Genomic DNA, 22,362 nt, shown 5'->3' with positions numbered 1-22,362 from the left:
TCAGGCCCAGTCAGCATGGGTTTATGAAAGGCAGGTCCTGCTTGGCCACCCTGATCTCCTTCTCTGACAAGGTGACCCACTTGGTGGATGAGGGGAAGGCTGTGGATGTTGTCTACCTGGACTTTAGTAAGGCCTTTGACACGGTTTCCCACAGCATTCTCCTGGAGAAACTGGCTGCTCATGGGTTGGACGGGTGTACTCTTTGCTGGGTAAAAAATTGGCTGGATGGCCAGGCCCAAAGGGTTGTCGTGAATGGAGTTAAATCCAGTTGGTGGCCAGTCACAAGTGGTGTTCCCTAGAGCTCAGTATTGGGGCCAGTTCTGTTTAATATCTTTATCAATGACCTGGACAAGGGGATCGAGTGCACCCTCAGTAAGTTTGCAGGTGACACCAAGTTGGGCAGGAGTGTTCATCTGCAGGAGGGTGGGAAGGCCCTACAGAGGGACCTGGACAGGCTGGATCGATGGGCCGAGGCCAACTGTGTGAGGTTCAACAAGGCCAAGTGTTGGGTCCTGCACTTGGGTCACAACAACCCCATGCAACGCTACAGGCTGGGGGAGGAGTGGCTGGAGAGCTGCCTGGCGCAAAAGGACCTGGGGGTGTTGGTCAACAGCCAGCTGAATCTGAGCCCGCAGTGTGCTCAGGTGGCCAAGAAGGCCAGTAGCATCCTGGCTTCTATCAGGAATGGTGTGGCCAGCGGGACCAGGGAAGTGATCATCCCCCTGTACTCGGCACTGGCGAGGCCGCACCTCGAGTACTGTGTTGAGTTCTGGGCCCCTCACTCCAAGAATGACATCAAGGTGCTGGAGTGTGTCCAGAGAAGGGCAATGAAGCTGGTGAAGGGTCTGGAGCACAAGTCTTATGAGGAGCGGCTGAGGGAGCTGGGGTTGTTTAGCCTGGAGAAGAGGAGGCTGAGGGGAGACCTTATCGCTGTCTACAACTACCTGAAAGGAGGTTGTAGTGAGGTAGGGGACGGTCTCTTCTCCCAAGTAACAAGCAATAGGACAAGAGGAAACAACCTCAAGTTGTGCCAGGGGAGGTTTAGTTTGGATATTAGGAAAAATTTCTTCACCAAAAGGGTAGTCAGGCACTGGAAGAGGCTGTCCAGGGAAGTGGTTGAGTCCCCATCCCTGAAAGTATTTAGAAGAGGTACAGATGTGGTGCTTAGGGACGTGGTTTAGTGGTGGACTTGGCAGTGCTAGGTTAACGGTAGGACTCAATGATCTTAAGGGTCTTTTGCCACCCTAATGATTCTATGATTCTGTGTATTTGTCAAAGTATGAGTAATCCAGAGTCTCCCTTGAAGTGTTTCAACATCCAGTTTGTGTTTTGACGGGCTTGAGTATTCTCATAATAACAGCAAGAAAATGTTTCCAAGTTGTGTTATGCCTTTTTAATGTTTGATCCATGCACAATCTTACAGAATAAAAGAATCTCACTGTGCCCAGTTTTAGGTGTATGTCATTTCCCTCAATATGAGACACAGGCATAGACAAACTGGAGTGAATTCAGGAGAGGGCCACTGAGATGATTAGGGGGCGAAAACATACGGCGTATAGACGAGAGACTCAAATGCTGCTTTTTTTTAGCCTGGAGGAGACAAGACCAAGCACGGTGGATCCAGTTGCTGTCTTCAGCTACCAATGGATAGTTACAGAGGAGACTGAGTGAAACTGTTTTCAGAGCAGAATATGAGGCAACAGACATGATTTTATAGGATGTAAGATTCTGATAAAAAAAGGAAAAAAAAATTCACAGTGAGAATGGTCAGGCAGTAGAACAGGTTGCCCAGAGATTGTGCTATCACTGTCCTTGGAAATACTCAAAACTTGACTGGGAAAGGCCCTAAGCAACCTAGTCCTTGAAGTAAGGCCTGCTTTGAGTGGAAGGTCAGGCTAGATGCCCTTCCAAACTAAATTATTTGGTAAATCAGTCATTTTAACCAAGGGCACTTGCGCCAGGGGAGTTTTAGATTAGATATTAGGAGAAATTTCTTCACTGAAAGCGTTATCAAACACTGGAACAGGCTGCCCAGGGAAGTGGTTGAATCACTATGCCTGGAGGTATTTAAAAGAGGTGCAGATGTAGTGCTTAGGGACATGGTTTAGTGTTAGGCTTGGCAGTGTTAGGTGTATGGTTGGACTCGATGATCATAAAGGTCTTTTCCAACCTAAATTATTCTATGATTCAATGATTTTTCTGGAGCTTGCCACAATTAAATATAAACACATGCAACTGTTAGTTATATGTTCAGAATAACTATGTTGAGAACAATACAATCTCTCAGCATTAATTAAATGTTAATTCAGCCTTTTATATCAAAACAAATGCCGAGACAAGCTCTGACTCAAAGGAGACCCAAATTCTGCTTCTTTTGAGCCACATCAGTATTAAAACAACATTTTATGACCTAGTAATAAAGGACATCTCTGGCTACTGGGACTAGATGTTACAATATTAGATGCCCACTGTGTATGTGTCATGTCTTTAAATGTTTACTGCTTCTTAGTCATTTGGATCTGGGAGTTCCCAAGGGTGAGTACATCTTAAGAGACAGTAAGAGGAGAGGTTAAAATAGGAGCAAGTAACTGCATTTTCATCCATTGGTTTTACAGTACTAAGTCTTGTCTTATTTGGAGTCCTCAGCATGGGATATACTATAAAAACTATACCGGAGCTACAAATGTCTGTATACCTATGAGGCATATCTGCCCATTTTTCCTTTTTTAAGTAGAATTTGCTGCCTGTCACAGTTGATCTTTAGCTCTTGATACTAGACATCTCCCCATTGCTGTTCTTTATCTTTTTTGACATCATAGCTGCCCAGAGTGAAATGGAGGAATGGAACATGCTCCATGTTCTTCTGAAGCATCCAGACTTGGCTGTGTTTTAGTGATGCACAGGCCAATTAAGTTTTGACACTGTGGCTGCACTTCCAAGCTTTTCATATTTGTCAAAAATGTGTGTTCCTGAAAATTTAAGTCACTGGACTGAATAATTGTTGATTAAATTTTGGAGATCAAAACATTGTCTAGACCAAGGCCTAAGTCAGAAGCAATCAAGCACATCCATGTGAGACTGCAGTCTTGCAGCTGATCTGGCATCACTATTGGTTCCCATCTAGAAATATGAAAAAAGTTTGGAGAACTCTTTATTTAATAGTGTTCTCGCTTTCTACATTTGTGAAAGGATAAATTCCAATGATTGAGTTAATTTTCCTTTTAAAGGTAAGTGAAGAGGAAGATTGTTAGTAGCTTTATTCTGTCTTGTCCAGCTCTAAAAGACCTGCCTTAGATTTTAGAAGCTTAAATTAAAATTTATTAGCTTAAAGATACAGTAGTCAAACTCTAATATTGACAGCAATATGCTGCAATGCCTGTTTATGATGTCACCTGGCAAGCATTCTGACCTTCACCTTTGTGTTTGAAATTACTTTCCGTTCTCTCTGTGAATGATTCATGTAACAAAATAGACTATACTAATATCCAAATTATTTGAATCTCAAGCATTGCTAGTTGAAACTGCATGTTCCACTTAACATGAAGACCATACATGAGAATCATAAATTAATTGAAAACTTCTCTGTGAAAGATTAAGCAGATCACTATGAAATGGGATCATCAGTAGCTTTCTTTAAAAAATACATCTGAACTGCAGCTTTCGATATCAAGTGTTATGTTATCAGCTGTTCTCAGACTCTTGGAGCAATAGTCTCCATTTGAACAAGTCCTTCAGTCCTTTCTGGACTCTTTGCTATGTCTATACAAAGTACTGATAGTTTGGGGGATTCTAGTGCTTAGTACCATGCTAAATTCTTCTCTAAATATGCTCCCGTGTGATTAAGCATTTATTGACCCACGCAAAGGAATGTCCAAGAACCAGTCTTATTGTTCAGATAAGTGCTTGTGAGAAATACTTGATTTTTTTAAGCTTTTACATGAAAACTTATTTTTTGGGTTTTTGCAGAGTCTGTGTCCGTTCCCGTTGTTGGGATGCCTGTATGGTTGTAGATGGAGGAACATCTTTTGAGTTCAATGATGGGGCGATAGCTTCAATAATGATCGATACAGAGGATGCACTGTGCACTGTTTTGCTGGAAGAATGAAGGACCCTAGTGTCTTCTGCTGAAACAATTCCAGATCCACAGAGGGAGCTTTTGGGGATATATAGCACATCACAATGCTGCATTAAGTTGGAAGTTGGCCTTCTTGGATGCAAGAGCATTTGGAGGAAGCTTGAGATGCTTTTCACTCCTTTGGTCTGGGGAAATCTTAGCCTGTTATTTAAGCTCTTTTTGCATCTGGTGTAAAAGAAATACATCGGAAGTCTTACCTCTAACTTCAGTGAAAATTGACATTTTAACCTGTAAGGCAAACACGAAAGAACACAGGTAGATGGGTTCAAGTATTGAGTCAGTAGCATTAAATATTCAAATGTACAGTTTTGTAGTAACAGTCTGGGACTGATGAAACTAAACGCCTTCATGCATATACTTTTGTAGAAAAGTTGACTGTCAATCTAGCGATTTGATGCAAGGATATATAGATTTTGGTAAATCCTGATGTTGATGTAATAGAAATGGAAATACAAACCTTTTGTATGCTTTTCAAAAATTTTACAACTTTGTAGTTTCATACAACTTGTGACAATTTTTTTTTGCTCTTCCAGTATTTTTTCTACTTTGTAGATTTACATCAGAAGTAAAAGTCTGGTTTAATCACATCTTGAATGAGGTAGCTCTTACCTTTTCTCTTTGGTTAGAGAGGGACTTGAAACCCAAGGGTGTTCTTGACCCCTTTAATAGAAATATACAAGCTGTAGGAAACATGTTGAAGTAAGATATACTCCTTCACTGAATGGATTAGCTGGCTAGCAGCTGTTCAGTCACAGTAGTGTATGTAGGTGGCTATCATTAAGAAGGATATTTGGCCTTATTAAGCTGAATGGTTTGAATTTTAGGTTCTGAGTTTCTTTACAATTGGAGAAGAATGAGATGTGCTGGGTGCTAGTAGTTGGAGCACAAGTCTCTCAGTTTTCCAAGTATGTTTTTAACTTCCCCAGAAAGTTTAAATTTCCAATCCTGTGCTGAATTCTACTGGTATTAATTGGCAACAAATTGATTTTAATTTTACATGCCTCTGATCATGTGTTAGGTAAGCAAGTTGATAATAAGAAAAAAGCTCTGATTATAGAAGAGGAAGTGACTTTTTAGATAAGGTTTTAGAGAAACTGTGAACTATGACTGCCCTTGAAAGTCTGTGCTGATAATTGCATCGATGAGAGGGCAGAATTTGACAAAATGAAGATTCCTACAGCAGGAACTCTTCTGCTACACGACTTGAAACAAATGTGTTTTGTCCTGTCTACTACAGATCTATTTCCAAAAGTGAGTTTTTCTTTAAACTACTTCTGAACGAAGAGACTTCTGTAACAGATGTTCTCAGGTCTAATGGCAATGTTCTCTCCACCAGTGTGGCCATTCAGTGTATTTATTGCCAATCACAAAATGTAAACTGATCTTTATAGCTGGAGGAAGTGGATAAAGGATTTTTTCCTTCTACTACTTAAGTGTTTGTATTCACTCTAAACCAGAATTTAGAGGAAATTGATTTAACCAGACTATTCAATTCTAGGAAAATGTGATAACTGATGGAGCTTTTTGAAAAAGCTGTCACTGTTTGTGTACATTTCACCTTTTAAGTGTGCTGCAGATTGAGTTATTTAGACTATCTGCTTCAGTTATCAGGATTGCAGACCAGAAGGGGAAAATCAAAGTAGCCAAATACTCTTTCCAAATTTGATAAGTTCAGGAACGATCAGAATAAAGCTCTTAATGTCTAAGATAATCTGCAAAACTGGTCTAAAGGTAAAGATGCAAACGACTAATCTTTCTTTAGAAAGTCGGCTGCACAGAGACGAGAGTGTTTTAGCTATTCCTAATCCATCTGTAACCAGTTAAGGATGGTTTATGTGCCTCTGTCTAGTACACTAGTCAATATTAAATATTAATGTTAAGATTCAAAAAAAACCCCACCCACAACCCACCAATGCTATTAACACTAATTTATGACTTCTAGGACTTTACCACTGCATTAGATCAGAGGTTTAGGTATTGAAGTGTCCTTGAATACCTGCATAGACAAATTTATGGCAGAAGCCCTGTCTCCTACTTACTTAGACATTTGTGTGCTGTAATGTTTTAATGGAGACTGATTAGTCTGATCAGGGTGCATACCTCTTAAAGATGCCTGTCATTCCTTATTATTAATGCTGACTAAAAGGCAATGTTTTCAGGCCCTACAGGCCCGAAGTGTGATCTGGTTTAGGGCTTAGTAAGATTTCACAGTCAAATTCCTAATTTACTTAGCAAAATGGAAACCTGACCTACTCATGAGTGGCCTCTACTGGTTTTGTCTGTATTTAATTGCACTTCTGTTGAAGCATTTACTGGTGAATGCTTGATTTAAATAACTAGAATGATTCAGAGATCTATAATAGATAACAGTAAGCAGCTACCTTTTTTTATTAAAGAATTGTAGAATCCTTTTTAAGGATCTTTTATTACAAAGGATTGCAGTACAGACAACTTAGCTGGTAGACAGTATTCTGTGACAGGACCGAGTATTGGTTTAACACTGATTTAATCTGCCTGGACTGGCAGTGAACTCTGCACCTCTTCTACCTGCTGAATCAAATCCATGGTCTTTTCATTTAGTGCCAGTCCACACTGTGTTCTGCTAAACTAGACCTGTCATTCTTTGCTTTTTTTTAAAAAAGTGGTGTTTATACATTATGTAATAAAAATAAAAAACTTAATAGATACATGAAGCTGTCCTGTGCCTTATTTCAACTTCCAAAAGTTTCGTGTGCTCAGCTTCTTCTCACTTACTGTGCAGTTTGTTTTAAATAATGGTTTCTAAGCCTTCATGCTTTAGGCAAAATGCAGAGACTTATCTACATAGCAGTTTTTGGTATGGATTGCTTGGAGCTACCAAATAGCTTTTTTCAGTTAGGAAAAGGTCAGTGCTGCACCTTACCCAGGCAGCTTCCATTATGTGTCTGGTACAGCTGCCATCGTAACCAGTAGACCTACAACAGAATGTCTGTGCTCTTCCAACACTGAGCCTGGTACTTAAAAAGACAAGTTCAGGACTATTCTTTCTAGCTAAAGCCATACTACCATCCCAATTCTGTACAGGGTTTTAAAGCACAGTCTATGAAATACTAAATGTATTGGTGATAACACCCTGTCCTCTAAACCACCATTGTTTAGACATTGCTTGGACAAATTTATCCTTTTTTTTTTTTTTTAAACCCATGAGACAAAGTTGGTGGCAAGTCACAGAAAGTGTTCTCCCAACCAACAGTCATTTTATACAATACAGCAATTCCTTAGATCTTTATTAAATGCAAGAGAAGTTGTATGGGGTTACATTGTGCATAGAGAGAAGAATTTACAATAGTGCTGTGCTGCAAAGATTTACTTTTTTCTTGAAGTAATTTAAGGCATAAACCTAAGGCTGCAAACCGTGAAGCAGTAAAATATCCAGTATCCTCCAACCTCCCATCACTTCTCCACTTCAGCTTTCACAAGGTACGTTGCCCAGTAACTCCTTTGTAAGGCGCACAAGCCCACTAGTGACTCAAGTGTTACTTATACTCTGTTAATTTTAATAAAAACCCAAGCGACTTAGAACAGATTAACAAGATAATGCTGTATTTGCTATACTATAGAAAGTCACGTTAAATATCAGATTCTAGTACTCATACAATCTTTCCGCAGTAATTAATCTGTTCTGTACTACCAGGTATTTACTCCTGAACTCTTTTCTTCAGATTGAGATTGGAAACACTATACCTATGCAATAGCCTTACAGTAATGCTGTAGGCTAACCTTAAACATCCATGAATAAATTCACCATCTGCTTGTTTACTGCATTCATGGGAACTACAGCAGCATATTCATGACCTACACAGGGTGCAAGTAACTAACACTTACACCTGCTGGAACATTGACTCCAGGCTTACGCACGAGGACCCTGATGACAGACCCAGATCAAAGTTTTATTTGAAGTCATTACCTGTCCCAATCCTGAGTTTGGTTTTTCTGTTGTTTTGGTTTTTTTTTGGGGGGGGGGGGGGGGTTTGGACAGTTAGTTACTCAGCTTTTCATATGACTTGAAAAAAACCCAATACTAGACAGTAGTGGTTAGTGTTACAGATACAAGTAGAACGACACTACAAAAATAAGCTATAGTAAAAGAGAAATTGATGTATCTTAATAGCACCAAAGCATCTCTTCCTTTCAGCACTCCCATGCTGCAGTCCCAAGTTTTGTTTTTTGCCCGAGATCTAGAACCATTTGAGCCCTCCTCCTGCAAGATTTCTGCCAATTTATCAGTTGCAGTTGAAAGATCTTATTCTTTAAGAGAACAGTTTTAAGAAGTTTTATCCGAGATCAAGCTTGGAGGAGCTACGTTAATGTTCTGTAATATTTAACCAGAAAACCTAGCACCGCTACATGAAACAATCGATAACCAACATTTACTTTTACAGATGCTTATTCTGAATAGGTTTTTCAGACTATATTTTGCTAACAATAAAGAATACTAAAAACAGATGTTACCTGTGTGGCCTGCTAAAGAAAATCTTCACTGTAGCTCCTTTATACTGCTTCTTAACTTGTACAGTATTGAGCTGTCTCTTAGATGCTTTTGTGTAGACACCCCTTTCCCTATTTACTGTTTTCAGGTTTGGTGAATCCAAACTCAGTCCTCTGTCCCTCTCACAAACAGTGGATAGCTTCTCATCTTACTGTCCATGTTATTCAATTAAGGATTTGAACAGGTTTAATACCATTATTCATTTTGAGTTCTTCAAACTCAAAGACAATTCCTTAATAAGCCTTATTAAGATATCTAGCACCTCTACAAGCCATTTCAGGAGTTGCAGAGCTGGAAGAGTTAACCAAAAGCACCGTTGTAACACCTTAGAGCAACAAAAGCTGCATCAGAACCTGCAACAGTTGCTAGAGGTGGATGTTTAATTACAATGATTGTTTCCTAATTTTTTTTTAAAAGCTCCCCTGTAAAAAAAAGAAGGATTTAAAGAAAAATTCTATAATTGCTCACAGATCATCAGATTTCTAAAGCCTTTAAGTAAAAACAAAAAATACCAAAACTGTAAAAATATTTATGAAACTACATTAAGGCATAAGACCAAGTTAGAATGCTTTTTACGATAACAGTACTATGATTAAAGGTGTTCCATCACTCCACTTCTTACAGAGCCTCACTACACACAGCATGTCCATCACATCCAGTGCATTGTACATGATCATAAGCCACTAGGATTTCTCAGCGTCAATCTGCATTTGATGCCCCAAATCTCATGGTTCTTTTTACTGCCAACAGTTGGCCTTGCGATACTTGTAAAGTGTGAACAATTGATCTTCACATCAGGAAGTGTTTCCTTGAGGAGCTGTAGAGAGCTATCAGTCACTATTCCAAATACCTGAAGAGTCTTTAATGTTGTAATTTCACCAAGTTCTCTAGAAAGAAAAAAATACGAAATTAATCATGAACCTGAAAACTTTTTTTTTTTGTAGTCTGTACCCAAACTAGATAACTGCATTTCATAGAATCATAGAATACCAGGTTGGAAGGGACCTCAGGGATCATCTGGTCCAACCTTTCCACCACAGTCTAGACGAGATGACCCAGCACCATGTCCAGCTGAGTCTTAAACATGTTCAGCACAGCAGAGTCAACCACTTCGCTGGGGAGATTATTCCAATGATTGACTGGGCTCATTGTGAACAATTTACCTCTCGTGTCCAATCGGAATCTCCCTGGGAGTGACTTGTACCCCTTACCCCTTGTCCTCACCCTGTGACTCCTTGTAAAAAGGGAGTCTCCATCTTCTTTGTAGCTCCCCTTTAAGTACTGGTACATGGTGATGAGATCACCCCTAAGCCTCCTTTTCTCAAGGCTGAACAAGCCCAGTTCTCTCAGCCTATCCTCATGCAGCAGGCTTCCCAGACCCTTGACCATCTTGGTGGCCCTTCTCTGGACCCCCTCCAGCCTGTCCACATCTTTTTTGTGTAGCGGGGACCAGAACTGTACACAGCATTCCAGGTGTGGCCTGACAAGCGCCGAGTAGAGTGGGATCATGACTTCTTTGTCTCTGCTGGTGATGCCCTTGTTGATGCAACCCAGCATCCTATTGGCCTCCTTGGCCGCAGCAGCACACTGTTCACTCATGTTGAGCTTCCTGCCCACCAGGACCCCCAGGTCCCTTTCCACAGAGCTGCTCTCCAGCCAGGTGGATCCCAGTCTGAGCTGCACTCCTGGATTATGCTTTCCCAGATGCAAGACCTTACACTTGTCCTTGTTAAACTTCATCAGGTTCTTGTTAGCCCACTCTTCCAGCCTATCCAGATCTTCCTGCAGGGTGGCTCTCCCTTCCAGAGTGACTACTTCCCCACTCAATTTGGTGTCATCTGCAAACTTCATCAGGCTACACTTGATCCTGTTATCCAGATGACTTATGAAGATATTGAATAGCGTTGGGCCCAATATTGATCCCTGGGGGACCCCACTTGTGACAGGTTGCCAGTTTGAAAAAGAGCTATTTACCACCACCCTTTGGGTGCGGCCCACCAGTCAATTCCTCACCCACCGCACAGACCACTTGTCCAGGCCATAACGCATCAGTTTCTCCAGGAGGAGGCCATGGGGAATTGTATCAAAGGCCTTGGAGAAGTCCAGGTAGACAACGTTGACCGCTTGCCCCATGTCGACCGAGCAGGTCACTCTATCATAGAAGGCCACCAGATTCGTCAGGCACAATCTGCCCTTGGTGAAGCTGTGCTGGCTTTTCCCAATCACGTGCTTCATTTGACTCGTGATGGCCCGCAGGAGGATCCGTTCCATAACTTTCCCGGGGATTGAAGTAAGAAATATTTCTGCTAATTTTTTTAGAAGTAAGGTAACTACTTAGGCTAAATTCCCCTTCCTACTTTTTAAAAGCACATATTTAATTGAAACTAGTTATCTGTACTGATCGTTCAGGAAACTGGCTGAATAAGTTGCTTCTTGCTGTTCTCTCTCCCACACACAGAGTGGAAACAAACTGGTTCCTCCCCTTTGACTTCCCTGGACTTAAACATTTAGAACAAGTGGAAGGAATTGCCCCAGATGAAGTTTCAGGATGTGACTCAGGACACAAGCCCCTAGATACTATCAGTCTCCAATTTGTTATGACATTTTGGTGAGTAGCCAGCCCTGGCTTCTTGATTGCTTCACATTTGCCCATTCATCATATGAACTGTGTATCTATAAGCAAGCATTAGACAAAATCAAAAGGCAGAGACATACAAGCTATCATTGTGACAGCACACACTGCTACAGACAAGGTTCTTCAGATTCCCATTTTGATAGTCCTATTCCTCTCACAACCTTTTTCTTATTGTTGATCATTTCCTCAGGACTGACATCCTTTCCGAGAGGATTAAGATGGATAGCTGCTATACTAATAAAAGGCAGAAGATGTGTTTCAGTGGCAACGAATAACTGACATGGGTGCACACAACAGCAAAGGAATACAAACAGATTAGCTAGTCAGCAAGTACTGTCAACTCTTAACTTTTCCAAAGGATTATACCTTCCTTGCGGCATAACTGAAAGCCTAATATTGACATCGACACTGGTCATTGGCAGGACTGGAACCTCCAGCTGTACCTCACAGTAATGAGTACCAGTAGTATAATGCCATTAAGGGAAGACACAATGCAAGCACTGAGCAGCAAGTTCCATGAGTACAGACAGACATCAGGGAAAGATTATCTCAGATGCCTTTGGTTCCAGTCTGGATTCTCAGAAGTACACGCTCTAGCAGTCAGGTTATTTTATCTCAGTTCCTTATTCCTAATTCCTCATACCAGTAAGTTCTTCAAAACAGTACTTGCAATTCTAAACATAAAATAAAGCAAATTTAAATTAACTTATCCTCTGCATGAATAGCAAACCAAAGCCATTTAGAGGTTACTTACACTAAGGCAGCAGGTGATATCTGGTAACATCGGCTAAGACCCAGATGTTGTAGAAAGAAGAGTTGATGAAAATACTGGAAACACTCCGGCTTCAACATCACGCTGTCACTGTACATGAGAGCACATGAAACTGAGGTTTAGGTATAAAGCAGCAGTAAATTTGGTATTTCCAAAATTCAGGCTGAATTCAGAAACTTAATGGATATCAACTTCTTTTTCTACCACTGAATTACTTTTTGCTCAAGATGGAAGTAACCCATTTCTAGCGCGCATGTGCGTTGTGGGGGAGGTATTTTGATGTCACCGAAGGCCAAGTGAAGCAGAAGCTTCTCTGCAGGCAGATATTCTGCAGAAGAACTCATGCCATGAAAAGGCTTTAGGTCTTCTTACCTTAGATCTAAATGGACGAGAAAAGGACATCTTTCCACCAGTGTTTTAACATCTGAAAAGAGGTCACACAGAGTCGGTCCATCTTTCAGTAACAATACAAACGTGCTTTATACAGCCTATTCACTTCCATTTTTATCTTTTCTTCTGGAACCCCACAATTGAAACACAACTTTTTGTTATAAACACTTAAGACTTACAGCATGTAGTCTGCCTATCGAGATACCTTACAGGGATTTTTTTTAATCCTCAGCAAAACAGATCCATTTAGTCCAAAGAAGTGTCCCTAGAAATCAATCATGCCAGCAACTTAGCAAGTTAGTAATTCAAATGATATTGCTGTAGAAATCTACTGAGACACAGTAATGGTAAGATGCATGAAATTCTTACATGTAGTGAAAAAATACCAAAAATTTTCCACACATCAAACACCCTTTCAGAGCATCATGTTCTTTAGGCGTCTCCATTTTTAACCACAGAAAGTACTTTCCTCATGACAGAAATTTATGGTTTTCCTAATTTAAACTGTAAATTCTTGAGACCATCTTTTCATAGCAAATAGCATAGAATCACCTGTGGCTCAGATGTCACCTAAAAGGCAACTATTGTTAGCAAGAGGCTAATCAACATGCAACAGGATTTTGGTATTTCAGAATTCACGTGCAAAAAGTAAAGAAAACAATACCTAAATTATGATGATTAGCGATCTATTCTTATGCCTTATAACGTAACTATTCTTATGCCTTACTAATCTTATGCCTTAACAAATTGCACTGAAACAGAGCAAAATTACTCATAGAAAGTGTTTTGCAAACAGAAGAGCTCCACACATTGTCTCTAACAGTCAGATCAACAGAAGGTTCAAATTCCTGATTTGGAGGAGATTAGGTAGCATCTTTGTTTATGTGTTTTGGGCCAAGATAAAAAGAAGTCTGGTATATTTCCCCACAAGGGAATGCATGCCAAGGTCTGTCTGACATTTAAACAGAAAAAAAGAACGGTCACAGCCTGTGTGTCACCCACCTGCTTGTCAGCCTATCGTCACATTTGCTCATGGAAAAAACTAATTTCCCTTACCACCAAAGCCATTTCACTGTTTATGCTCTTGTCCGTTTTCTTGTGCCCTCTCCTCAAATCCAGATTTCTCTGCATTTTTTATTACCCTGAAACTTTACCCAACTTTCCCTCCTAGAACTATGAGCAAGGAAGTAGTTAATGTTGCTTACTGAGATTATTTGCCTTCCAAATTAACTGGTATCTGTAGGACATCATGCCAGGCAGAAACTCAAGTAGTTACTATGGCTGTTCTCTTTTGGAAGATGCCTTCAGCAGCCACAATAGTAGAAGCCTTAAGGAGGCTCCAAGAACAGTATCTGGAAGGCTAATTCACAGTTCACAGTGGAACATGGGATCCAGTGTATCCTGCTTCCAGGACTTACTTCAGAAGTAAGGGCTATACCTTTCAACTGAGATGAAATGAGTTTTCACGGGACTATTTTTAAATTTAGAAGACAAAATCATCTCACCCCTCATGGCTGAGCCAGAGACATGAGTAAGATTATCTGACAGAAAGAACACCAAGCTATACAGAACACAAAATCAGTGTTAGTGCATGATTTTTCTATACACACAGACACCAACCAGAAGAAAATATAAAGCTTGCTGCTTTACCCATAGTGGGATAAAGGTTTGCCATGCTGCTATTTACCTGGTATTTGTAGATTCTGTCTGTACCCACTTAAATTTAATTGGGTTACTTTTGAAGTCACATGATTGACTGCTGCTTTGACATGGGTGGCTGTAAAGTCACACCAGGACAAGTTCAGCTCCTCCAACCTAGACACAAATGAACAAAGAGTTGTTTGGAAGAATGACTGAAATACAGTTTGAGTTCTGATATTATCTGTTACAGTTGATACTTTTACAGCAAAAGCTTGTAACATACCTACTACCAACTTCCTGTATTCATGACTACAAATTTCACTATGACAGTAGTTAAGCACAAGAGCAGGTTGCCCAGCGAGGCTGTGGTATCTGTCTTTGGAGGATTTCAAGATCCAACCAGAGAAAGTCTTCATCAACCTGGCCAGTGCTGAATTTAGATCCTGCTCCAGGCAAGGGGTTAAGGTGACTTCCCAAGGCCACTTCCAACTGGAATAATTCAACAATTTCTTAGGAAGTGAAACAGTTCTCTCTGGGGTCTGCCACAGGGAGATGCTGTCTTTTCATCCTGCTTCTGGGTTTGTGACCTGAATCTGTTACTACCAAACAGATGTTCACATTGAGAGGAAAAAAGGCTATCCATTATTAGTATCGGTCAGATGACCACTTAACACTAATTAGCATAAAATACTTCATAGTTTTATATAAGCATTAGCCATGCTGTGACCTTAACTCTCTTTACATGTTTTATTACTTATAGCCTATCACCATTCAGGGCTGGGACAAAGTATTTGTTTTGTCTGGAGGTGCTGTAGAATGTAAGCAGAGGACAAAGACACAGTGAACAGTACAACTAGAGCATTTAGCTGGCAATCTCTATGTAACTGAAGAAACAGTTAAATTGCCACTTGCATTCCTAGGATCAGGTTTGCCATCTGCTATTCACTGTGCACTGTACAGACTGCCATTCTCTACGGAGCTCATGATCCAAGTAATCAGACCAAGCAATAGAAAGCATTATCTACCCATGAGAGGCAAAGAAAGATTAAAGCTTTTTCTGTCCACTAACTCGCTGTTTGATTAAAAACATGCTTTTGCACAAGCAAAGATTAAGTAGATTGTCCAGCATCTCACAGGAAGTCGCAGAAAGATCAGGACATAAATCCCAGACCAGCTGGGGCTCAGTTCAGTGACTTCCTGCCAGCAGATGGTTTAATCACTGGAGCTGTCAATTTGAACACAGCGCTTCATAAAGTAGAAGGTTACTGAAGGATTATTCTATCATGGATGGAAAGGCACAATGTTTTCTGCCATTCATGCTGTACTCTGATTGCAAAGGGAGCTCTGGGACTCCACTTTCCAGTTTCAAAACACACACTTTCAGTTTGTGAGGATCACATACTTGCTTTCATTAAGAAAGCCAAATTTACATGATAATCAAAGGAACATAAATGGGGTTTACCCACCAACAAGACTTCCTTTAAGGATGATTAAGGAAACTCATGAAAAACTACTGAAGTACATCTTTGCTATTAAAAAAGAAAACAGCTTGATGGAAAAAAACCTATCTGACTATTCAGCTAATAATTGACTGCTAGGCATTTAGGAACAGAAACAGGCTCATAAAAAAACATATTAGAGAAGTACAATTGGGATGCCTACGGAAAAAATAAAAAAGGATCCTTTTTCTCAGGAATAGCAAAAACTATTTTTGTCTTACATAGAACAGCTGCTCAACATCAGCTCCAAGGCTTCTGCAGAAAACCCTGAGCACCCACAGAGATTTAGTCGCATCAAACTGGGATTCTTAGCAATGCTCCTGTAGAGAAGAAAAAAGAAAAGTCTGGTAAAATTTAAATGTTGGAATATTGCTTGCATTGCTAGGATGTGTGATTCTTTTTTAAGAGCTGACATCCCGGGAACAGAATTATTTGTTAAACATGCAGCACTGCATCTTTAGTAAACTGACAAACCTAAGAGTTACTAAGGATCTCAACTCTATACTTGCTGCATCATGGCACAACTTCGAAAGGGATACTTGTGTTTTTACCTGACACTCCTGACAAAATCTGCCTATTCATAAACTGCTAAGTTTAAAAGGAAATAATTTATCTTCACCTTCTCCTGTTGTATGCCATTAAACACACACCATGACTTACTAGAGATGTCTGTACCTCTACAAAAGACAAAGCAATCATCCCATTTCTGAAGTCACTCTTCTGCAAGATAGAGGTTATTCCAGAACAAAACATGCGTCCAAATAGCATTCCCCTGAATGCATTTGTTTGCAAGACTAGGGCAGACATGCAGTTAGCAAAACCTGGAAAAACCTTTACACCCAGTATCTGCATTTGTACACAAGGCAATAGAATTCCATCATTGGTGCCTTATTAGTACACAATTTTCAGATACTTTTTATCTGGTATCAAAAGCCAAACTATATTGGTTTATTTGTGCTCCGTTTTTTTTCCGCGCGCTGGTGTGAGGAAGACATCAGAAAGTTCAAAAGTAGAAAGCAGGACACCCAGAGTCTCTGCCATTTGACCTATGGTCCCTGGCACCTTCACAATCACCTGATGTGACTGAACAGGACGTTGACTGCACACCCATTAGTGTCTTTCCAGTTTAACCAAATAACAGCTCATGTGCTTGACAGAATCTGTAATTTTTCAGACCCTTAAGAGTGAAGTTCCAACAAAGAAGTGAGAAATAGGGCAGAAGCACAACGAGCATCTGGTGGGAGAGATGCTGAGACCCCTTAAAATAGAAAAGAACATGTATGCCAAACACAAAGTTCTCTTGGGAGCACAGAAATGGGAAAATAATAAGTAGCTCTGCTGTACAGCTTGGCTGCAGGAACTGCCAATGGACTCATAAACCCTAGAGAGATGAGCAGTTTCTCCAGGCTCCCCCTACTCTGGGGAATGAAAAAAAGGCCACCAAGAAACACTCTTGCAGAGGGGTGTTTCTTCCTCACCTCATCTCTTGGAGGACAGAGAGGAAAGAGGCAGCTCATCGAGCCTGCCAGCTAGCTCTGTTAGCTGCCTAAAACTGGCCATTTCAAAAGACTCTCACAACAAACAACTCTCAACTGCATTCTTTCACTATCCTGCACAAAATGATAGCACCAAACAAAAGGTATTTACTGAATATTCCCAAACATGTCACTCACCTGAGGATGTCATCAGAAAGCACTACTCCCTCCAAGCTGAGGTTCTGCAGCCTTTCACACAGACAAAGAATACTCTGGAGGTCTGCAACAGACACTGTGCAGTTTGACAAATCCATATGTTGAACTCTGAGAGGTCTAAAAAAGGAGAAAGGCAGGTTACTAAAATTGCATTAAAACCTGCTCCACAAATTCCCCACACCGTAAATAAACCCCATACACTAAAACCGTGCAAAGCTTGCAGAAAATAATTATACTGTTGTATTCAGCTGCACACTGGACATACTACTAAGCTCACTGGGCTGGCTGCTAAGCTACCAGCCAAAACTGCAGAACTCTTTATCTTCAAGGCATTTACAGGATTCGTCACAACACATGAAAGTCTATCCTGCTGGAGTTAAATAACTTTTTTGAGCTTCCCATATAAAAATGCTGGAGATGCTGACTATTCTTGGTTCTACAAGATATGAATTGCAAGTGGATGATGGTGCTTGATGATACTTTCAAAAATCCCATTAACTTGGTTTTAAATAACTGATAGGTGAATGCAGATCCTCTTATTTCAACACATGCCTAACCATTGATCAGCTTCTTCCACACTCCAGAGACAGCACAAGTGCTACTACTGGTGGGGACCTTAAAACCAAAAATACAGAGAGAAACTGTGAATATTTGAGGTGTGGTTTCAGGATCCAGAACATGCAGAAAAAGCCTTACTTGTTTGTTTTAAACAATGGATTCCCAATACAAGATCTTGGGCAGCGGAATACAATAACACCTGCAGGCAGCAACTGTCCAATCACTCCTGGCAGCAGATTTCTACCAGTCAGATCAAGAGTCTGCCAGAGAGATTCATCAAACCTAAGGCACAGAATTTTGCTTGTTAGTGAGTTAGAAAGGGTCAGAACTACGAGTACAACCACAGAAAGTTTTCAGTGTCACAAAAGACTGAGAGGAGGGAAAGCTATTTAATAGAATTTGCTAATGTTAAAATATGTGAGCCATCTTTTGATTATACATACGTATAACCCACATACAGCATAAACTGAATTATATATGAATAAACAAGATGAGAACCAGATCATTTAACCCTCTATGGAAGCAAAGGTTTTCTTAGTACTAAATGATGAAACTTAATACTTACGAAAGACGATGCCATCTCTTGCAAATCAGGGAAACTTTGAGCAAGTCACTTAGGGGCAAATATGCAAAGATTGCCAAAAGCAATTCATCTGGAAGTGCATCCCAAGAAACACCTTTAGGGAAAGAGCAAATGTGTTCTAGTTAAAGCTGGTTCATATTTGCCTGCTGATCAGATGCCTTGTTGGGGCTGGTTGTTAAAACCACCTCTATGGTCTCTTTCTAGGTTATACAGACATCCCCCTTTCAGCTCTTCATTGTAGGAAGATATTACCACCTTTGCCTAGGTATGACTGGCAAATGCAAAGCTTTCCATAACATCAATGTAGTATACATACTAAAGCTATGGAAAAACAATTTCCCTGAAAAATTACAGTAATCTTTATTCACATACTAATTTTGGAAACAAGAGCATCTCTGTTACTTTGTATTCTAATGCTTGTACAGTCCTTTTTTTTTTTTTTTTTTTTCTCCTCCCCCCCCCCCCCCCCCCCAGCTGAAATGCCCTCCTTCTTATGCTTGTCAGGCTTCCAGAAGGGAGCTCAAGGTGAGCTATGCTTTTGCATGACACACAGAGAAAATCAGGTACTGCAAACTGCTCCTTAAAACATGCACTCTAACTACCACCCCCCCAAGAATTATCTAAAAAGACGTGGTACGATCTCAACTTCTCGCGAGTAGCAACAGGGCTCCAGAAGTCATTGCCATTCACAAGTGAGATTTCTGGGTGGCAGAGCTCAAGAGCAGCTGCCTATGACCCAGCACTCCCTCTTATTCAAACGCAAGGTTGTCTGAGGGCATTCCCACCTTTCATTCGACAGCCTAGTGTCTGCAGAGAGCTGTTTCTTTATTTTGCATTCTGTAGTCACTGCAGACTGAAAACACGTTTTGGTACCAGGGAAAGGAAACCAACATCCTATAACCCCTTCTTTAAGCATCCCAGGTCTTCAGGTTACAGCCCTCCTCTTTCCCTGCCAGTCCCTTTCCAGCCCAGGAGCCTTACGCCCTTTGCTACACCTTCTCTGGCAGGGTCCCTTGCACTGCTCACAGTCCAGGTCCAACAGGAGCAGGGATGCTGCCCCTCTGGCATACCTCGGCCTGCACTGTGAGAGATGTGAATCTGGATCCCTTTGGTCTTGAGGACCAAGTATCTTACTTGTTAGATGCTTAAGTTAAAAAAAGAAAAAAAATCAAGCCCCCCTGGGTTTCAAAATTATATTGGGGACAGCAGCGCCAATAGTCCATATTCATCTGGCAGCCGCAACTGTATTTTGTGACGAGCCTGGCCCCGCTTGGTATGTGGCGAAACATCTCCTGGAACAGGTCTCTTGGGCAGAGCAACAGATGCAGCTGAGGGCCCTGCTGGGCCAAGGTGCCACCCAAGTCCCAAGCAACAAGAGTGGACAGACACAGGGACATGCAGCACAAACCCCTGGCATACAGACAGAGGCTGGCGGGGCTAGGCAGGAGCCAACCACGGCTTACGTGGGACACCGTTCTGGAGCCAGATGCGCCGCTTCTGCTTAAAGGCTTACATAAAACAGGACTTACCAGCCCAGGCCTGAAAGCCACCAGACCTAGAAGAGATATTCTGCTGGGAAAGAGCAAAAAAAGCCCAGAATAAAGTACTAATGACTTGTGATGCCCACTCTCCATCTCTACTGAAGGGCGAGTGAAACCTAGATCGGGGTGACGGTACCTGACTCTGCCTCTCGGAGCAGCCGAGGCCGGCGCACAATGACAAAGTCCTTTTCCTTCTCCTTCACTTTCTGCCGTTTCTGAGGAGGACAGGACGACGACACCAGCACGTCCTGTGGTGTGTTTTCATTGCCCAGCTTGTCCTTCTTAAGGACAGACACTCCCATGCCCGAGAGAAGCTCCGAGGTCTTGCTGGAGTCCAAGTCCCAGTCCCAGGTGAAGCTGGTGGAAACGTTGCTGCTGGAGGACGGGATCTCCTGGAGGTGTTTTCTGTAGAGACAACAAAACCCGCAGGCTCTGAAGGCACGGCGAGACTGACACCAAACACAAGATGGGGCTCCTGGTGCAGAAGCCTTTCACAGTCACACGTAATCCACATCCCCACGCAGGGCAGCAACTTGAGTTAAAACTGCGAGCGCTGGAGGCACAAGCGGCGGCCACAGCGGCGGCCTGTGCTCGGCCGGGCCGACTCGCACCGACAGCCCGCCGGGGGTTACGCGCACGCCGTTCCCGGAGGGGGCGAGTGGGGGGCAGCGGCGAAGGAAGCCGACGGGGGAGGCCCGCCACGGCACGGCCTCCGCAGCGCCGGGGCCCCGAGCGCGGCCGACGAAGGGCCGCGGGCGGCCCGCGGCCTGGTGGCCGGGACCGGGCGGGAGGCGGGGGGAGCCGCCAGGCGCCAGCAGCGCACCCCGGCGCCTGGGGCCGCCCCGCCCGCCGGCCCTGCGCGGGCAGCGGTTCCAGCTCGGCCCGCCGCGGCGCGGGAGAGCCGCAGCCCCGGGACCCCGGGGACCGCACGCCCTGCACCCGGCACCTCGGGGATCCACGCACCCCCCCGCATCCTGAACACTGGGGGGGGGGGGGGGGGGCTCAAGAACCCACGCACGCTCCCCCGGGACCCGTGCACATGCTCCCGACCCCCGGGCTCCCACGCACCCCCCCTCCGTGCCGGGCAGAGGGGGGGGACCCGTGCGCGGCCCCCCCTCACGCACAGCCCGGGCACCACGCGGCTCCCGCCCGCCCCGCAGCGAGGAGGGCGCTTTGGGCGGCCCCCGCCCGTACCTGTGCATGGCGGCGGGGGGGGGCGGGGGGGGGCGGGTACACGAGCGCAGCGCTCAGCAGCCGCGCGCCCGCCGCCCTTTTCAGCACCGCGCCGTCCCGCCGCGCGCGCGGGGCTCCCGGAGCCGGCCGGAAGCCGGTGGGCGCCCGCCGCAAAGCCTGCCGGGAGTCGTAGTTCGGCGCCCCCGCGCCTTCCCGCCCGCCGCCGCCGCCGCCGCCGCCTCAGCGCGGAGGGGCCGTACCCACAGTGCCTTGCGCCCGCCTCCGGGGCGGGGGCGATGCCGACGTCAGCGCCGCGGGGGTCGGCGGGCGGTTGGCGAGGGGCAGATGTCGGCGGCGACGGCCGCGCCCGGCTCCTTCCGTCTCAGGGCGCCCGGGGCCGCCGCCGCCCCTTTCTGCGTGACGATCTGAGCCCTCGCGTGGAGGCCGGCGGCAGCCCGGATGGCGGGCGGCGGTGCCCCGCCAGGGACCGGCTGCTGAGCGGGGGGCTCTGCCTGCGGTGAGGGAGCGGCGCGGCCCAGGGCAGCGGCGGGCCCCGGGGCGGGCGGGCAAGAGGGAAGGGTCGGGTCGGGGCGCCGCGGCCGCGGGGGTGCCGCAGCGCCGAGTCGCGGCGGGGTGGGGGCCGGGGCCTGCGCCGGGCCGGGCGCGGCGGCGGCGGGAGGGGTGGGTGCAGCCGTGTCCCGCTCCCCCCAGCCCGGGGCGCGCCGAGCGGGGTCCGTGGCCCGGGTCGGAAGCGGGGGAACCTTGGGCACGTCCCGGGCTGCCCGTGACTGGGAGGGGAAGGGGGTGGGAGGGATCGGCGTTTTCCTGCCCTTAGCCCCTGATTTTTTCCTTCCTTCAGGGACCCCAAGCACGTACGTGTAAGGCACGCGTGTTGGTGTTCGTTACGTGTCGGTAGGCTGCGATTCGGTGCCTCTTACAGGCCGGCGGACGTACGGCCGTCAGCTTCAACAGCTTTCATGTGCAGCGGCGGTATCTGGTTTGGAAGACCAGAATCGTGCTGACAGTGACATTTTACCGTGAAAGGTTTTCCTGCGTTTTGGAAACGCCTTCACTGTGAAGGCCTGAAATTGAGGGACTGGCAGTGTGTTCTGGTCCTGTCTCCAGCCACGCTAGTTTAAACTCCGCAATCTGTTTGCACCATGCTCCAGATTTATGCCAGGCTTTCTTTCAGTAATGCAGCTCTTCATGCTTTGTC

The 22,362-nt window shown here is 44.1% G+C and overlaps 3 protein-coding genes across 7 annotated transcripts in view; 2 read left to right on the top strand and 1 right to left on the bottom strand.

Moving 5' to 3' along the window:
- The window catches only part of NADK2 (NAD kinase 2, mitochondrial), a gene marked incomplete at its 5' end in the record, with an annotated part of 36,558 nt that extends 29,782 nt beyond the window's left edge, over positions 1-6,776 (top strand). For both annotated transcript variants that reach the window (XM_082336913.1, XM_082336914.1), the window contains one exon: positions 3,967-6,776. In XM_082336913.1, the coding sequence (XP_082193039.1) occupies positions 3,967-4,105 (139 nt within the window). In that variant the 3' untranslated portion in view covers positions 4,106-6,776. The remainder of the gene's footprint in view (positions 1-3,966) is intronic.
- Positions 6,777-7,254: 478 nt separating this feature from the next.
- SKP2 (S-phase kinase associated protein 2) lies at positions 7,255-20,373 on the bottom strand. Of its 3 annotated transcripts, none has more exons than XM_082336915.1 (9): positions 20,110-20,373; positions 18,415-18,526; positions 17,988-18,131; positions 17,274-17,408; positions 15,822-15,920; positions 14,148-14,275; positions 12,443-12,494; positions 12,053-12,160; positions 7,255-9,550 (listed from the first exon to the last, which is right to left on the bottom strand). In XM_082336915.1, exons 1-9 carry the CDS (start codon positions 20,273-20,275, stop codon positions 9,337-9,339), a joined length of 1,158 nt encoding a protein of 385 aa, XP_082193041.1. In that variant the 5' UTR covers positions 20,276-20,373; the 3' UTR covers positions 7,255-9,336. The 3 variants fall into 3 exon arrangements, with proteins under 3 accessions (XP_082193041.1, XP_082193042.1, XP_082193043.1); XM_082336916.1 differs by lacking the exon at positions 7,255-9,550 and adding an exon at positions 10,739-10,969; XM_082336917.1 differs by lacking the exon at positions 7,255-9,550 and adding an exon at positions 11,339-11,532.
- Positions 20,374-21,476: 1,103 nt separating this feature from the next.
- Positions 21,477-22,362, top strand: part of LMBRD2 (LMBR1 domain containing 2) — a 33,432-nt gene continuing 32,546 nt past the window's right edge. For both annotated transcript variants that reach the window (XM_082336696.1, XM_082336694.1), the window contains exon 1: positions 21,477-21,663. The gene's annotated coding sequence lies outside the window, so the exon portion shown is untranslated. The remainder of the gene's footprint in view (positions 21,664-22,362) is intronic.

Source organism: Platalea leucorodia, assembly GCF_965183815.1.
Source record: "Platalea leucorodia genome assembly, chromosome: Z".
Taxonomy (NCBI): domain Eukaryota; kingdom Metazoa; phylum Chordata; class Aves; order Pelecaniformes; family Threskiornithidae; genus Platalea; species Platalea leucorodia.
Note: the sequence above shows the minus strand (reverse complement) of the source record. Positions and strands in the feature narration are given on the sequence as shown.

Coding starts and splice junctions, on each gene's coding strand:
- SKP2 (XM_082336915.1), bottom strand. CDS start 20,275: ATGGGAGTGTCTGTCCTTAAGAAGGACAAGCTGGGCAATGAAAACACA. Junction 15,921..17,273: donor CTTTCTGATGACATCCTCAG/GTGAGTGACATG, acceptor TCTTCTCTACAG/GAGCATTGCTAAGAATCCCA. Junction 14,276..15,821: donor ATGTTGAGCAGCTGTTCTAT/GTAAGACAAAAA, acceptor ATTTGTGTCTAG/GTTGGAGGAGCTGAACTTGT.